The sequence below is a fragment of the Megascapheus bottae genome, unplaced genomic scaffold (genome assembly GCF_031878675.1).
Source record: "Megascapheus bottae isolate mThoBot1 unplaced genomic scaffold, mThoBot2.hap1 HAP1_SCAFFOLD_40, whole genome shotgun sequence".
NCBI classification, from domain to species: domain Eukaryota; kingdom Metazoa; phylum Chordata; class Mammalia; order Rodentia; family Geomyidae; genus Megascapheus; species Megascapheus bottae.
Genome location: NW_028327715.1, coordinates 5908084 through 5925654, shown reverse-complemented (window position 1 = coordinate 5925654; position 17571 = coordinate 5908084). Strand labels below are relative to the sequence as shown.

At 40.4% G+C, this 17571-nt stretch overlaps 1 protein-coding gene, 1 long non-coding RNA gene and 1 pseudogene across 8 annotated transcripts in view; 1 reads left to right on the top strand and 2 right to left on the bottom strand.

Annotated features, from left to right (window-relative positions):
* LOC150039413 (uncharacterized) overlaps window positions 1-17571 on the bottom strand; it is a 510688-nt gene that overhangs the window by 29671 nt on the left and 463446 nt on the right. For all 7 annotated transcript variants that reach the window (XM_090327882.1, XM_090327885.1, XM_090327886.1 and 4 more), the window contains 2 exons: window positions 14890-15083; window positions 12830-13058 (listed from right to left, as the gene is read on the bottom strand). In XM_090327882.1, the coding sequence (XP_090184008.1) occupies window positions 12830-13058; window positions 14890-15083 (423 nt within the window). The remainder of the gene's footprint in view (window positions 1-12829; window positions 13059-14889; window positions 15084-17571) is intronic.
* The window catches only part of LOC150039423 (uncharacterized), a 242842-nt gene that overhangs the window by 4233 nt on the left and 221038 nt on the right, over window positions 1-17571 (top strand). The window lies entirely within an intron of this gene.
* Window positions 13587-14227, bottom strand: LOC150039432 (mitochondrial carrier homolog 2 pseudogene; annotated as a pseudogene).

The window sequence follows — 17571 nt, the reverse complement described above, 5'->3', positions numbered from 1 at the left end:
GCCTCTATAGTTAAATATTGCCTTACTTCACCTGTGAGCTGTTCCTGCCCTGAATGATGCTGCATGATTTGGTATGAAAAATTGAACATGTGGGTGAATATATGATTATAAATATACTGTGATCACATTATTCATGATGATAGTTGCATTCTTAATATTTTTTATATTGTTAAAAATCATTGATTTCTATGTTTGCATTTTAGAAAAGAAGAAAGAAAAAGAAAAGACTGAAGTTAACTGCAAAGATCCCAGGGAGGAAGTAAGGTAATTGCACAAACCAGAGATAATACTATGCAGAGTGGCAGGAAATTTTTAAACCAAGCTGCTATACAAATGCACACAGATAGAAATTGATTTTATCTTAGAAAAATTTCCTTTTAAACTGTATACAAATGGAGCTTCAAAACTAGAAAATTCAGGAATCTAAAAAAATATGCCAATATTGGGAGCATTTGGAGGACATCATGAAAGCTCAGGAGACACTTTCTAATGGTTTCCTAGTTTGCAAGCAGTTCTCAGTTTCTGTTTGTGTGTGTGTGTGTGTGTGTGTGTGTGTGTGTGTGTGTGTGTGTGTGTTTCACAGAACTCAGTTTGTAGAGAGACTGTCTGAACATGAACGGGGCAGTCAGTGTGAAGAAGCCTTCCAAAAGGAAGCAGAAAGCATTTTGAATAAGAAGACTCTACCTGGAGTAGCACGCTTTAATACCCATGTGTTTGGAGAAACCATCCTTACTCCTTCCCCCGTGGGTGTGCCTTTCAGAGCTCACACAGGACAGACAGCCTTTGTGAATCAGGAATGGGAGAAAATCCCCACCACTCATAAAGAATGTGGGAGAGCCTGCAGGAAATCCCATCAGGATCAAACTGGCCATAGAATGCACCATGAGGAAAATCCATTTGCAGCTATGCAATGTGAAAACTCCTGTAGCCATTCTTGTGTTTTTCACAGACATGAAGAAATCGACACTGAAGTTGAACCCTGATGTGAATGTCTGCATTGTAGAAGACCCTTCCCTAATTCCACTACCCTTCAGGAGCACAAAAGAACTCTTCCCATGCAGAAACCCTATAAATGTGAGCAATGTGGGAAAACCTTTCCTTTTTCTAGTTATCTTAAAGCACATGAAAGAACTCACACTGGAGAGAAACCCTATGAATGTAGGCAATGTGGGAAAGCATTTGTTTCTAGCAGCACCCTCAGAAGACATGAAAGAGGTCATACTGGAAAGAAATCCTATGGATGCAAGCAATGTGGGAAAAACCTTCCCTTCCTCTCATTACCTTAAAGCACATGAAAGAATTCACACTGGAGAGAAACCCTATGAGTGTAAGCAATGTGGAAAAACATTTGCATTTTCCTGTTACCTTCGAAGACATGAAAGACTTCACACTGAGCGGAAAACATTCATTCTTCCTCGCTACCTTGAAAGACATGAAAGAATTCACACTGGAGAGAAACCCCATGGTTGCAAGCAGTGTGGAAAAACATTTGTTTTTTCAAGTGACCTTCGAAAACGTGAAAAGTCTCATGCCAGAGGGAAACCCAAACCCCATGGATGTAAGCAATGTGGGAAAACATGCTCTTCCTCTAGATCCCTTAAAGAACATGAAAGAATTCACACTGCAGAGAAATGCTGCACATGTGTGCAGTGTGGGAAAACTTTTGCTTTCTCCTCTCTCCTTCGAAAACACGAGCAAATTCATACTGGAAAGAAACCCTATGAATGTAAGCAGTGTGAGAAAGCATTTGCTCTTCCCTATCATCTTCAAAGACACGAAAGTATACACTCCAGAGAAACCGTATGAATGTAAGCAGTGTGGAAAAACATTTGTTCTTATTGTCTGAGTATGAAAAGTTCCAGAGGTCTAGGCATGAACCTCTGGTTTCTGGCTTGTTTTGCTCTTTTGAGACAGCCTCTCACTGTTAGTGTAGTCCTGGGTAGCTTAGAGCTAGTGATTTTTCTTTAAGAGGAGAAACTGTTTCCTGTATATCCTTATAGTTGCTATTGCTCAGATCCTGAGATGCGGACAGCTCTAGGCATAGATTGCTCTTTTTCGACAATGATAAACCAACCCAGGAATAGTGCCCAGTGAACCTCTGTATCCTGAGATTTGGGAGAGTAGCTGGCTGGCTGTTGAAGTATAGGCATCTGCCAAGTCTCCAGCTAGGGATGGGATTCCTGGGATTTCCAGAAGAAAGTGGACAAATACCAGCAGCCTGCCTGGAAGATACCAGTCTGGCAGCTGAATGAGGGATGGATGAGGAGGTTCTGGTAGGAATGTACCTCAGTCTTTTATTCACAATAGGTCTCACTAACACAGGGTGATATGAAACAGCAAAAGAAAGCATTAATTTTGTACTACTGAACATGTAACTTTTCTCTCCGTGTGTGTGTAAGTGTGCATTAGTGTGAGAGTGTGTACGTGCACACACAAGTATGTGTTGAGGCTTGAACTTAGGAATTGGGCACTGCTCCTTAGCTTTTGAACTCTATCTCTTGAGCCACATCTTCAATTCTGGCATGTTTTGCTGGTTACATACTGTTGAAACTCAGACTTTTCTCCCCCAGCTGGCTTTGAACCTCAATCTTCAGATCCTGACTATCTGGAATTACATGTGTGAGCCTCAAACCATCGTTTTTGTTTTATGTTTGAATATGCTGTACCCAAAACCATAAGAAGGAAAAGCATTGACTGTTTCAAAACATGAACAGGCTGGGAGCTGGTGGCTTATATCTGTAATCCTAGCTATGCAGGAGGCTAAGATCTGAGGATGGAGGTTCAAACCCAGCCCTGGCAGGAATATCCATTGACTGACACTCTTATCTCTAATTAACCAGAAGAAAGAAGAGGAAGAAAAAAGAGAACAATTGGAAAGAAAATCAAGGAGGAAAGAATGAAAGCAAGCAAGTGTGTGCTCAGATAGTAGAGCAGTACCCTGGCTACCATGGCCCCCTGGGACCCATGCAGGCTTGTGCACCTTGGGTGTGATATGGAAGGCTATGGGCCGTGGGATTCCTTCCCTCCCCCCCCCAGTAACTGAACCTGGCTGTTCCTACCTTGTGCTGAAGGGAGCAGCATGACAGAAAATACTGCATCTTCCTAAAGCTCCCAAACGCATCCACTAACCAGAGAGCAGATCAAGGCAATTTCCAGCCAAGGAACCCAAGGCCTCCTCTCCCACTTTCCCCTGTGCAGAGTGGGCATGCCCGAGAGTGTGGGGGCGGAGGCCAGAGGAAGAGGGTGGGACAGCACAACCCCAATGCCAGTGCCTCCAGCCAGTCTGCTAGGGTCTAGAGGCATCCTCACTGAGGACTGAGCATTGATGGTTTAGCTAGATCCTGCCAACCACTGGATGTCATCCGTGAGAGAGGAGACATGATGAGCTGCTTCCTGTAAATTACCCACAGGGGCAGCACTAGTCCTCTAGATTACATATGTATGTGTTTGGGCTTGACCTCAGCATTAGAGCTCCATCCTTGAGCTTGTTTGGCCCAAAGCTACACCTATCACTTGAGCTATGTACTACTATCAGCACTTTCTGAAAATAAGAGTCTCATGGCCTCTCCTGGCTGTCTGAACCATAGCCCTCAGATCTCAGGCTCTTGAGTAACTATGATTGCAAGACATGAGGGGCCAGTGAGTGCACGTTTTCAAGGTCTGGTGTGTGTGTATGATCCTGAAAGTTCTTTGTCACTGATGATCGTTATGTGGGTGGGGGTGACTTAGGCCCTCTTTTGCACTGCGTTCCCACAGGACCTTGTGAACACCTCTGCAGTAACATTTAATGCCCACGTGCCTGGTTTCTCCTCCAGTGAGTGCCTCAGGGACAGCGACAGCAGCATTGTATCCAAAGCATCTACAAAGGGGTCATATTTTGTGAGTGAATTCAACTCAGGTATTAAATAAGTAAATAAAATTCGTAAGGATTTGATTAATAGCATAATACTCTTCAATGCACCTCCATGAAACTGGAACCTAGTAAAATGAGAGGAGATACATAGAGTTGAGGGAGATGGGGAAGAAGGAGACAATTATCAAGGTGCAGAGTACTCATTAACTCATTGGCAGATTTAAAACCTCTTTGTACAACTACTTAGAAATAATCACAGAAAAAATCATAATAATCACATCGGCTCCTCTCATTAAAAGATCCTGGAAAAGGGGAATGTTTTTTCATATTGTTTACATTCCTAGGATTTCTCTCCAGTGTGAATTCTTTCCTGGGATTTTAAGGTAGGTAGAGGAAGGGTAGGCTTTCTCACATTGGTTATAACCATTGTGTTTCTCTGCAAGATGGGTTACTTTATGCCCTTGAAGGATACTGGAAAGTTCTCTATCTCCCTCTCTTTCTCCTTCTCTTTCTCCCTCTCTCTCTCCTCTCTTCCTCTCTTTCTCTCTCTCTGTCTCTCCCTCTCCGCTACCTCTAACTAACTATTCCCTGAAAAGAACCAAGAGAAAAATAGAGTAAGAGATTTATAATGTTCAAATGAACCCCTTTGAGAATCCAAAAGGAATTGTGGACTGAATCATTAGTCTTTAGATTTAACAGCAGAGAGCCTATCAATGCCATTTCTTATTTGTGAGATTGTCTTATTTCTGACTGTTATAATAGACCTTGTTCATTATCTCCTTTAGAGCATTTTTAATACTTGACTATCAGATCTGAGTGTTTTACAAATATTGCTTTCATCAAGTCTTTGCTTCTTCTACAGTTTTCCTTTTCTTTGATCCGCTCCTTTTGAATTGCTATGATAAGTTTTTCTCATGCCTAAATTCAAGGCAAGTATGATAGAATGATGTAGCTCTTTATACTGACAAAGAAGTTTAATATGATTTAGTTGTTTATATCAGTTGGGCCAGCTACTTGTCACACATAACATTTCAGTTCAAAACTTTAACTAAAGAAAAAGGATGAAAGGTATGATTTTTAAACCATTTTTTTAAAACATGGGTCAATTTCAGAAAGTTCATGATGGTGAATTTGACATGCTATATGTATAGAAAGACGATAATGTATTGAAGAAAAGAGTCCCATGAACTGTTTTTCCTTACAATTCTGTCTTCCTTAGATTTGGCTTCAGACAAAATGACTTGAGATTGCTAATATTACTTGTTACCACTGCAGCAACCCTTCATTTTTGAAACAAGCTTCTGAATGTGTTATAATTTGAGGTTCAACTGCCTTTCACAAATATCCTCACACATGCGTTGGAGCAAGTACTGTAACACAATTGAATTTCAGAGTTTTTGAGACTTGATTCTTTTCTACTTAAAAGGAAGAAAATTTGGGCCGGGAGTTTGGCCTAGTGGTTGAGTGCTTGCCTAGCATGCACGAAAACCTGAGTTCAATTCCTCGGTACCACATACATAGAAAAAAGCTGAAAGTGGTGCTGAGGCTCAAGTGGTAGAGCTCTAGCCTTGAGAAAGTTCAAGGACAGTGCCCAGGCCCTCAACTCAAGTCCAAGACCGGCAAAAAAAGGAAGAAAATTTGAGACAAATAAAAAGAGTGATACTCTTGCACTTTAGTGGGTTTCAAAATGGAGTCAGGAATCAGAAATATCACTATTATATAGATTCAGCTTATGATCAGTAAACTGTAAAATCTTATCCTAAACTACCATATACCCAATTCATTACTATGATATGACTTTAGTTTCTTTTTTTGTATAAAAAGTACAATATTCATATGAAACAGGATAAAGAAAGAAAACTGAAATGTGCTTATTGACGGTAGTGCTTTTAGATATTCATTTCATGTAAAAATGTCTCTGAAATGCAGCATTAATTACTAGAATGTTCTCTTGGCTCCCATTATCTCTATTTCCTCTCCTCTTATCCTATGTTGCTCTGCTCTTTTGCTTTTGGATGAAGTATTTTCTATTCTGACATGTCTGGAATCACATAAATGGAAACAGTCAAACAATCTGTGGTTACTTTTGGCATTTCCTTCCCACTGTATTCACCCAGTGAACTTCACGTGCAGTACTATCAATCATGAATAAAAATAATTTTCCTATTTTGGAGTTGTTTGGGGGAGAATGGCAAAATTTTATTTTCTATCATTGCCCTCATATCTGCCATGCAAGTGGCTCACACCTGTAATCCTCGCTACTCAAGAAGTTGAGATCTGAGGATCATGGTTCAAAGCCAGTTTGGACAGAAAAAATACCCATGAAATACTGATCTCCAATTAATCACTCAAAAAGGGGAAGTGGCACTGTAGCTCAAGTGGCAGAGTACTATCCTCAAACACAAAGAGGCACAGCACCTCGGCCCTGAGTTCAAGCCCCACAACCGACAAAAAAAAAAGATGCAGGCATAAGATGATTGGTAACAGAAAATTGTTGAAAATGAGGAAAATAATATAATGAAACTATATCTAGTGTATTTTCAGTGGACTCTGTTTCCAATGAGGTTCTGGATTTGATGTTCTTTTAACCATTATTTGGCCTTCTACAGCTAAATTTCTTTACAGACACAAGCTGGTGTATTTCGGGTGGAAAGCTGCAGTGCCTCTTGGGTTCCAGATACAAGCATTGTGAACAGTTGTCTGGAGGAATTATGATGGAGATGCAGTCAATGAAATGGAAAACCAACTAGATGAGAAGACTACAGGTCTCATGACCACTACAGAAGGGATTTCCATCCTAAATTAGAGCACACTCTTAGGTTAGGTCCCAGTAGTCTTTTATGCTGTGACTCAACAAAGGACTTCACTGAGAGGAGCAGTTTGAGACTTATCTTTACAATGTCTTTGATGGTTACCTGCATGCTCATTGCTGGCTACATCTTTGATATTAAAATTTAACTCTTAGGTTAATGGAGCTGCGCTGTAGTTTATTCTTTACTTTCTTGGGTAAACCAATCTGTATTAGAAATATGCAGTGATTATACCTGAAATGTGTCTTAGCTAGGCACTGGTAGCTCACACCTCTCATCCTAGCTTCTCAGGAGGCTGAGATCTGATTATTGCAGTTCAAAGCCAACCTGGGAAGGAAACTCCATGAGACTCTCACTCCAGAAGCGGTACTATGGCTCAAGTGGTAGAGTGCTCACCTTGAGCAAAAGAAGTTAAGGGACAGCAACCAGGCCCAAAGTTTAAGCCCTAGGATCAGCCAAAAAAAAAAAAAGCTGACACCGATCACCCCTTATACCATAGAGACTTAGATGATTCATGATTATACATGTAGTACCAGCCTCAGCTCCAGTTTGCACCCAGGTGATGTCTAAACCCAGCCCCACTTCTTCCTGATGACAACCCAGAGGCTCCCATTCATGACAGTCCAGCCCTGCTAGACCTTAGCCAGCCGACTCACCCTGGCCTGCAAGAACCCCATGGCCATGTGTGGATGTCAGCCTCTACAGGGACGGGAGCTGTGTGGTACAGAATGGAAACTGTGTGGCAAGAGCAGCTGTGACTACCCAGGACAAATTTTACCCCAGGGTACCTCCTCAGCCATTATACCACCTTACCTAACAACTGAGAATGACTTCAAACTAAGCCAATGCTTCCATTAGTTACCACTAAGGGGGGGATGAACTATCTAACCCAGTCCTGGCCTCTGGCCACCTGGAGTTAAAGTACACCTCTTGCTGGTTCCTCATTGCCCCAGTTGTCTGCTTAATTGGTCAGAAGCTAGCCTCGCTGCCAATTAAGCTTTGCTGACTTTCAAAACCCAGCTCAACTCCCCTTCCTGGTTGAGAGAATCTTTGGAAATAGCCAGCTCTAGGCCCACTGTCTTCAATAAAAGACCTTCAAGTTTCTCTGTACATGGCACTCCTTTGTTTTGACTCATGGGGATACAAGAGGAACTGAAGAAGCCTCAAAAAAGGAGCCTGTGTGTTCCCAGAGGCTGAAGTTGTTGTCTTCTTCTTCACAGGATAGAAACAGGGATGCACTCTACACAGTGTCTGGCTGAGATCACCAGAGAGAAAGCATCAGGGAGATAGATGTTTGGGCCTTCCAGGGAGATTTGAGCTATGATCACAGCTAGATCTGTTTAACTGTAGGCTCTGGGGTTTGCATCAAAAACAGTATTCTGAGGACTGGTGGCTCAAGCCTGTAATTCTGGCTTCTCAGAAGGATGTGATCTGAAGATCACAGTTCAAAACAGCAAAGGGCTGCTTCCTAAAAGCAGAAATGAAACAAACCCAGACTCCCACCACCTCCAACCTCAACTGCAGTTGAGAAATCAGTGATCACTGGGCTACGATCATCGAACTCTGGGATTTATCCAATAGACTCACCAATTTACAACAATGTTAAGTGTTTTATTTGGTACATAGTTGTAAATAGTTGTGGCCTAGTGTATAAATAGCATATCCATCAGTACAAACCCCCAATTTTTTCTATTATCTGTATTGATATGTATAATTATTGGTAACCAGAGTTCCCCCACACACTAGAGAACAAGAACTGTTGAGTCCATCTACCCAACTGTCCCATCATAACTGCTCACCATACTCTTTCCTCAAAAGAGTAGGAGATAAATCTGAAAAGTCAAGATAAACTAAACTGAACTTGTTGGATGCTGGCGGTTCACACCTGTAATCATAGCTACTCAGGAGGCTGAGATCTAAGGATCAAGGTTCAAAGCTAGCCCAGGCAGGAAAGTCCATGAGATTCTTACTTCCTATTAAACCCATCAGAAAACTGGAAGTGGCATTGTGGTAGAGAGCTAGCCTTGAGCTGAAGAGCTCAGGGACAAAACCAGGTCCAAGCCCAGAGTTCAAGCCCCATGACCAACCAAAAAATAAATAAGCCCCCCAAAGCCCCCCAAAACTTAACTGAACTTGATAGGCTTGAAGTTTTAGTTGTTGTTTGGTTTTGTAGTTATTTGGGATTAATTAGAATTGTATTCTTGAAAACTATAGACTTAAACTATCATCTGTGCTTCCAGAGGAAAAAATGATAATGCCAGTCCCAACTTTTTTTTTTGCCAGTCCCAGTGCTTAAACTTAGGGCTTGGGAAAACTGAAAGTGGTGCTATGACTCAAAGTAGAGAACTATCCTTGAGAGAAAAGAGCTCAGGAACCATGGCCAGGCCCAGAGTTCAAGCCCCACCAACCACCACCACCAATGAAAACAATGTTCCTCTCTTCTATTAATAACCCAACATTATCTTATCTCACTTTTCTCCACCTATTCCCAAACTCATCTACCACCTCTGACCATCTTTCTACTGAGGAGTAAGAGCAGTAATAACAAGTAGAAATTAAAAGTCTTTTGTTGTGTAACAAGCATGATAATGGAAGCTTTATTGAGCGTAACGAAAGTGTTATTGGAATCTATCAAAACAGACGTATTGTAAAACCTTTAGGAACTCTAGGCTCACTACATTGAAATTTCTGATTCTGATGTGAAAGGCCAATTTGGTTTTTCCCAGGTATCTAGAAGTTGGCCAGGTTCTTGTGCTGTACCAGGCATTCAGATCTCAGTTTGGGACATTCCTGGGTACTCATGAACACCTTCCTCTTTGCCTTTCACAGCATCCTTTGGGCAAACAGTTACTTTTTGTCACATTTTACATGAGGCTCTGTGATATTCCTTTGCTTTTCTCTTAAAGATTTCTGGCATCACAGCAATCTTTTACTTCTCTTGGGCATTCTTCTTGTTTCCAGGAACAAAGGAGGACTGTAGTTTAAAATATTTAAAACAGATGAATTAACTCTGAACTTTAAACCCATTTGTGTGTGTGTGTGTGTGTGTGTGTGTATCTGTGTGTGTATGAGTCTGTGAGATAGACACACACACACACACACACACAGAGAAAGAGAGAGAGAGAGAGGGAGACAGAGAAAGAGAGAGAGAGAGAGAGAGAGAGAGAGAGAGAGAGAGAGAGAGAGAGAGAGAGAGAGAGAGAGAAAGAGAGATTCTAAAAGAGTATTGAACTCTTCCTAGATCAGGACTCGTGAAATCTGATATTTCAAAGAATAAGAAAATCAAAGACTCAATCACATTAAGTGAAGTAATCCAGACCCAAAGGAATCTATAGGCTCAATGGTTTCCCTCATTTGTAATAATTAGTACACATCTAGGACTCTCCTAGCAGATGATTACAATAGTGTAAAACCTAGGTACCTAAAGTCATATAGGATGAGACTAAATGAAAGGATCTCTAGGATATGGAAACAAGAGCTTTATCTTGTGTGACTGTTGTTCTTAATGTACTATTTCTCTTTTCTTTTTTGCCCTTTGGTTAATCTCATATTGTTACTGTATCTGACTTCGTTGCCTGGTATATTATATATATGTTTATTTATTTGAAATAGGAAAGGGAAGAGGGAAAACAAGATGACTGGGAATGGGTGGAGAGAGGGAAATGGAAACAAAAACAAAAGAAGGGGTATCAATGTGTGAGAAGTAATGCACCTACTAACTGATGAATGTAACTGTAACCCTTCTACACATTATCCCAACAATAAAAGAATATCAAAGACTCAAAGTCAAAAGTCAAATTCCACACAGCATAATCATGCATACATGATATCCGTTAGATTCTATGTAAACATTCTATGATTTGTATACCATTAAAAATCAGCAAAAACCTACTTGCCTCCAACTATGTAAATTATTTTCCCCTACATCTTGCTTGGGTCAATGTATTCATTTTTCATACTCAATCATCATTTCCTTGAAAAATAATTCTGTAATCTTTCTGCTAAGTGCTAAGGAGAATATTCCACATTTGTGCTAAGCCTAACAATGGGGAAGTAGAAAGCTTTTGTGTGCTCCTCATTTGTGCCAGATGAGTCCAGTAAATGACTGTGTATCATGAATACCTGGAGCCTCATTTTTTTTTTGGATGAAAAACTCTGAAACAAAACAAAACAAACACTATCCAGCTAGGATATCATGAATTATATATTAAAACATGTTTGGGCATCTTTCATTTTTTTCCTTCTATAAGCCCATTTGGGCAGGAGCTGAACAGGAAGATGTGGCTGAATTTCATTTTTAACCCAGACCTGTGTGACTTCTCTGTGTGTTCAAACATCTAGAGTGTCCCATCAGAGCTCTGAGCCAAGGCTCACTGATGTAAATGGCTAAACAGCTGGGTCACATGACATATTTGTCTATGTGTTCCAATAAATATTTTGCTTCTGTAATTTTTAATCTTGGTCTAGAAATATTCAAACAGTGGATAAATAGCAAAACTGTCATCAATGTACTCTCACACACTCAGCAGTGACTGGCATGTGTCACAGTTTGCACATTTCCAGGGGTGCACACACGGGGACTTACCGGGTCTGTATCACAAGGTGGGATGAAATGGTTACATGACACCTATAGATGAGAGGAGGACAGTAAGCGCAGAATCTGAATAGGAGAAACAAATTGATAATTTAAGCTCGCCATCCCTAACATGGAAGTTATTTATTATTACTCACTTATCCATCAGGCATTCTAGTGATGGTATGACTGAGAATTTAAAGACAAAGAATAGAGCTCACAAGTGTGGCACAGGAAGTTGGAAATGGAGTATAGTAAAATTCACTTATTTCCTTAAAATTCAATGGAAATATATCATCACTTCCAAAAGAATGAGAATAATAAATGTTATTTAGGAAAACTTGTTCTTGTCAAGAACATTATAATTATGAAATTTTGTAGCTGGGTGCCATAGCTCACTCCTGCAATCCTACTTACTCAGGAGGCTGAGATCTGAGGATTGCAGTTCAAAGCCACCTGGGCACTAAAGTTCGTGAGTTGTTCATTTCCAATTAACCACCAGAAAACTGGAAGTAGCACTGTGACTCGGGGATATGGCAGTAGCCTTGAGCTAAAGAGCTCAGGGACTACGCCCAGGCCTAGATATCAAGTCCCACAACTGACAACAACAAAAAATGTAGGTCAACAAATGACACAATTTTAAACATGAAACAAAGTTCAGTTTTTAAGTTTACAGGTCTATAAAATTCTCTGCTGACATTGTAAGCATATGAGTTCAAGAGTGGATGGTAAGCTTGAGATGGTGCAGGACAATCAGGTTCTGTGAGGTGAAGTCATGCAGGTAGTAAGCATGGTCAGTGATGTGTCTAGACAGCAGTGTTCATTTCCAAACCAATTCAGATGCAGCTTCCACAGAAAGTTAAAATGCCAATTTCCATATCCTTATAGAGGCAAGTTACACAAAACATATCTTTTCTCACTGTACCTTTGTGCTTATATTAGTACTCTTCAAAAGAGTTAAAACACAGAATCAAAACAAGTACCTGTTCATCAAGGAGCACATGCATAAATACAATATGTGGCCAAAACAGAGAATCAGTCAGCTATAAAGAATGAAATATCATTTGCAGGAAAATAGAAGAGCTTATCATGTTAAGCCAAATATACCAGACTGAGAGAATCAAATGTCACTGGTTCTCTCTATCTTGTAAATCTAGACTTTAAAGATGAATAATAGGAATGTACAAGAGGAACTTTTGGGGGAAGGGACAGCAGTGGGGAGTGAGGACATGACAGAAGAAGGTATGGGACATATATGAAATGCTCTTAAGTATACTATTTGATAACTATGAATGAAACCAGAACAACTGTTGAAATTATTCTGAGAGTGGAGAGCACAGGTATGGAGGATATTGGAAGCACCACTGTAAACAACAAAGACATACCACCACCAACAACAACAAAATAACTGTAGAGATTCAGCATGAGAGCTTGAAGTTTTAAAAAATGCCCAGATCTCCAATTCTATTATGAACACTGAATGGTAGCAATATTAACTGAACACAAAGCAGTCAAACAAGTCAGGATTTCAAAAACTGAAGAACAATCATTCAAATACTGCAAGCCAGTGGAACATATTGAAATGCAACTGACCCTGCTCAGGTACTGGTCCAGGCTCTCAACTGAAGTGTATGCATTTGAGGAAGAAGTCACATGGTTTTCTCGAGGAGGGAAACTTCCCTTCAATTCTGCATCACGTGGAAGGTTTTCCATAGAAGAGCCCTTGCTGCTAGGCCTTGTGACAGGAGTATGGGCAAGAGACTGAGTGTGGGCAATCACCAAGGAAATTCCTTCAATGGCCTCCTTCATGCTATCCACAGTCCTGTGAAGTTTGCCAAGGACAAATACCAGCATTTCGTTAGTCAATAAAGAACGCCTAAGGAACAATTTCCTATCAGCAAATCAAATTAAAAGTTTCTAGATAATATTCCCAAGAACTAGAAAACATTCAGTCTCATCATCTATCTATATACTATGAGCAGAAACAAGCATTTGTCACTGAGTTATAATTCAGTCACAACCTCTGGGACGAATAAGAGCTGAATGCAGGATCAGAAATCATTTTAAAAGCTCTTGAGCAGTTTCTTCCTTTTATCTATCTTCAATGAGACCTGACAGGACTTGCCCCTTCTGTCTTCCACTTGCCTTCACACTGAACAAGGAAATATTTTAACCCCTTCTTCATTTCTCCTTTCAGTGCAGTAGAGAAACACCAAAGGCATTTTTTTCCATTTTCCCAAGATTAAATGATTATTTAAAAAGCATGCCACACTGTATAGAAATCAACATTCTCTCCCATAATTCTGTGCATCTGGGACTATAGAAATGTCACTGTCCCTGCCTCACGTCTTCAAATTAACATTCTCAGGTCGTAATAATAAGAGTTCCCACAGGAGACCTTCCAGAAAAACAAGCTATTTCCTTGGCTCATATTTCCCTGTTTTTGCAGCATGTACCAGCAATCTATCCAGGAAGTATACAGTGGGGAGTAAGGAGGGGATCCACCAGCAAGCCTGCAGTTGCTGACAGCCATAAGATTAGATACAAGCATAAAGGGATAGGTCAACATACGGCAAAGAATGCTGTAACAGCTTGGGAATCACTTTTCATTTCATTCATGGTAGAAACCCCACTGTCCAGTGCATAGGTGTTCACGAGGTAGGACAGGGAGTTACAGAACCACAGAGAAATGATGTCACCTAGGCAGTGAGGAATGAGACCCGAAAAGAATCCCAGCAAGCCCTCTTCCCGAAAGATAGTTATTATGGAGTCACAAAGTCCACAGTATTTGGATTCTCTGCCAATGGACTGTATCATACATCTCAGAGTGATCACGTGGAGGGGATGTGTAATGGGGGTAGTAGCACAATAAGCCATCATCTCTCGAGTTGTCTCTTTGATAACTTGGTCAAAGGAACATGAGGCTTCTCTATGGAAACTTCCAGTTCCTGTGTCTAAGGACCACAGTTCCAAGGGCTCCTGAACACAGTCTTGGAGTTAAGCTTGTGAACAAGCCATGCTTCCTGTCGATGCTTGCAATGTGCTGAGCATAACAAAAGAGACCAGGAAGCTGACGTACTTGCTGCCCAAAAATATTTTGTCCTATTGTTGGAAGAAGAGGCACATATCCCACCCAGATGAGCCACACTAAAGGCATTTTATCTCCAGCCTCCCTCAAGTGGCCACACACAGAAATGCAGCCACTGAACTGACCAATTCCAGTCTTAGTTTAGAAGACTAGCCCTAGTGTCTGACACCTTGGAGTTAATAGTATTTTTCTGCTACATCCCCATGAGAAATAATTAGGGTAGAATCTTGCAAAAAAAAACCCAGTTGTATTCAGCATTTCTATTTATATCAAATCTGCAAAGGAATTTTACAACAACATATCTTTCTTAATTACTAACATTGAATATGTAGCAGATAATTTAAGAGAATAAATTCATCATATAAGAGAGTTAAGTGGGAAAATCCATATAAAGAAAATAATAGTACCCATTTTTGAGTAACATTTTACAAGTTAATTTACTAACAATTATATTCCAAAGTCATAGTACTTATGTCTCATAGCCTACTAATCTCATCAACCATTTCTCTAGAGACACAGTCACTGACTTTGGATTATGTTCTGTCATTCTCAGTTTATTACTTACTTGCTGAGTTCATATTGTTGAGTCTCTCTATGGGTTATTCTCTCTACACAGAACTCCTTGGAATGTTGAATCTCTATTTTGTGCATCTCCTGTCCTTGTTTTAGTTGAGAAACTTGAGATTCCAACATTTTAAGCCTGCATTCAATGTGATTTTCCATTAAATTTTCTGAACCCTTTTGAACATGCCCTTGGCTCTAAATCAAATTAAAATACATATTTAAGCATTACAGCATTGGCCATGCAAAGCCCAGAACTTCATGAAAACAGCTACTGTAACAATGATTTCAATGGCTCACTTTCACTTCTGTAAGCCCAGACAATCAGGAGGCTGAGTTCTGAGGAGCATGCGTGGAAAGCCATCCCAAGCAGAGCAATCGTCTGGCTTTGCTCATCACTTCCACTTACAAACAGTGGCCACACCTTTCCCTTGTGCGTCTGGCCACTCCTATTGAACTTGCAGCAATCTCTGACATTTGGTCCCACCCCTTCCGGTTTCCATAGCCTTTCAAGGCTAAACTCATTTCCCTCATGTACATTTCCAGCCCTTGCCTATTTAAGGAGATCATTTATACTTCTATGGCATTTGTTCCTGCCATTGTACTTGTAGACAAACCTACAAAATCCTTTACATGCCTAGGTCCCTTCTGTAGATGTTGTCACATGTTGCTTGTTCATTCTAACTCATGTTGCTGTGAGCAGTGATTTTCTGGTCTCCTGTGTAGGAGGACAAACTTCCTGAAGATGCTGAATATCATTCTTTGTCTGGCTTTCACCCACAATCCCTGACTTTTTTATAGGACTTCCCCTATTCTGTTTGGTGAGCAGTTTTCTAGAGACCTATTTTTGCCATGGTCTTGTTCTAAAGCTTCCTTCAGACATATATTCAACCGCATTATTTGCAGGGTTGGATATCTAGAGCCTATTCTTGACTGGTTTTTCCATGTTAACCCAGTGCCTGTGAAATAAACTCACCCAGAATCCCTGGCTAATGGGCTCTGACATGAGCACCTCTGGAGGAGTTAGGGATACAGCTGGATAGATCTCAGATTGAACTTTTGAATCTTAGAAGAGATCAAAGTGGCTAATAAACCTAGGCCACATGTCTACTTCACATCTTTGGGAATTACCAAAAACAAATCCCTTATTATTTTTGAACATGACTAGTAGAACTACACGTTTTATAACTTTCAATTCCTTAATACACTTCTCTAAGAACCTGATGTATCTGATGTAACCTGGCAGTCTCTTTCATGGAGGACACTTTTTTTATTCTTTTTTCCTTTCTTCTTCTTTTTTTGTTGGTCATGGGACGTGAACTCTGGGCTTGGGCGGTGTCCCTGAGCTCTTCAGCTCAAGGCTATGGCGCACTTCCAGCTTTCTAGTGGTTAGTTGGAGATAAGAATCTCACAGACTTTTGTGCCAGGGCTGGCTTTGAACCTTGATCGAGTAGCTAGGATTACAGGAGTGAGCCATCAGTGCCTGGTTTGGAGAACCTTTTATCAGTGTATTTTCCTGTCCTGTGTATCAAAGTATGCCACTTAAATGGCACTAATTCATATGTTTCAGTGTTTCTTCAGCCTTCAGAGAGATCAGTCATCACAAATGTCTACGTGTATAATGGAACTGCATGCAAACAGCTACTATATCCAGAATCAGTTCCTGGAGACAACTACCTCACTACTTGCATCGAGTCCTCCCCATGCCATCTTGTGTTCTTGATCATTACAGGAGCAAGCATGGGTGACGGGAGACACTTTCTCCTGCTAAATTCTTATGTAGCTTTCAGTTCTCTCCACACATCGGCATCTTGAATGATTCAAAAATTTCTACTGAGATGAGCTGTTTAAGAAAGACCTGGAAAGTCTGATGAACCAAGTGAAATAGTTTCTTCATGTTTTAGTTTTTAATATTCAGTTTTAATTGTTATTAGAAAGGGGAAGTACAGAATGCTTGGCATTACATAAGTCAGGTAATGAGTACATTTCTTCTTGGACAATGTCACTCCTTCCCGTTCCCACCCACAAGTTGTACAACTCATTTTCAACATACAATCTACTGAGTACCACTGCTACATTTGTTCACTCTTTGTTCCCCATCTTTATGTTCTCCTTTACCCCCACAAAGACAGATAAATGAACAGACAAAAAAAGGAAACAAAAACAACAACAAAGAATAAAACCTGGGAATACTTTTTAAGCAGCAATGCTTAACCAATGCTAAGTAGCTGAGATTTTAGACATGAGATTATGAACATGATTATGAGCATGCCCAGTTTGTTTTGAGATAGGGAAATGTTAATTCCCTCTGCACCCACAGCCACCTACAGAAGCTGCCCTCACTTTGGCTCCCATGGGCTGAGTTCATGTAGGTATGTAGCATCATGCTCAGCTAGGTTTTCTTTTCAGATGCCAGAGAGAAAAACATTCTAGAGGGAAAAGTGTTCCCTAGGGACATACCATGCATTCTTCATGAGGAATTCAGATTACAAATGATTCCTCTGCAAAACATCACTGAAATATTAGATTATAAAGACAAACTCAGGACTCTAGTACAAGTTTGTTTTTTACTTAAATTTCTTGTAATATCAAAAACTGTATGTTGTAAATGTACTAAACTATGGGGAGGGTCAGGAGATCTGGAGGGAACAACTTGTGAGAAAATGAAGGAGAGAGTAACACTGTT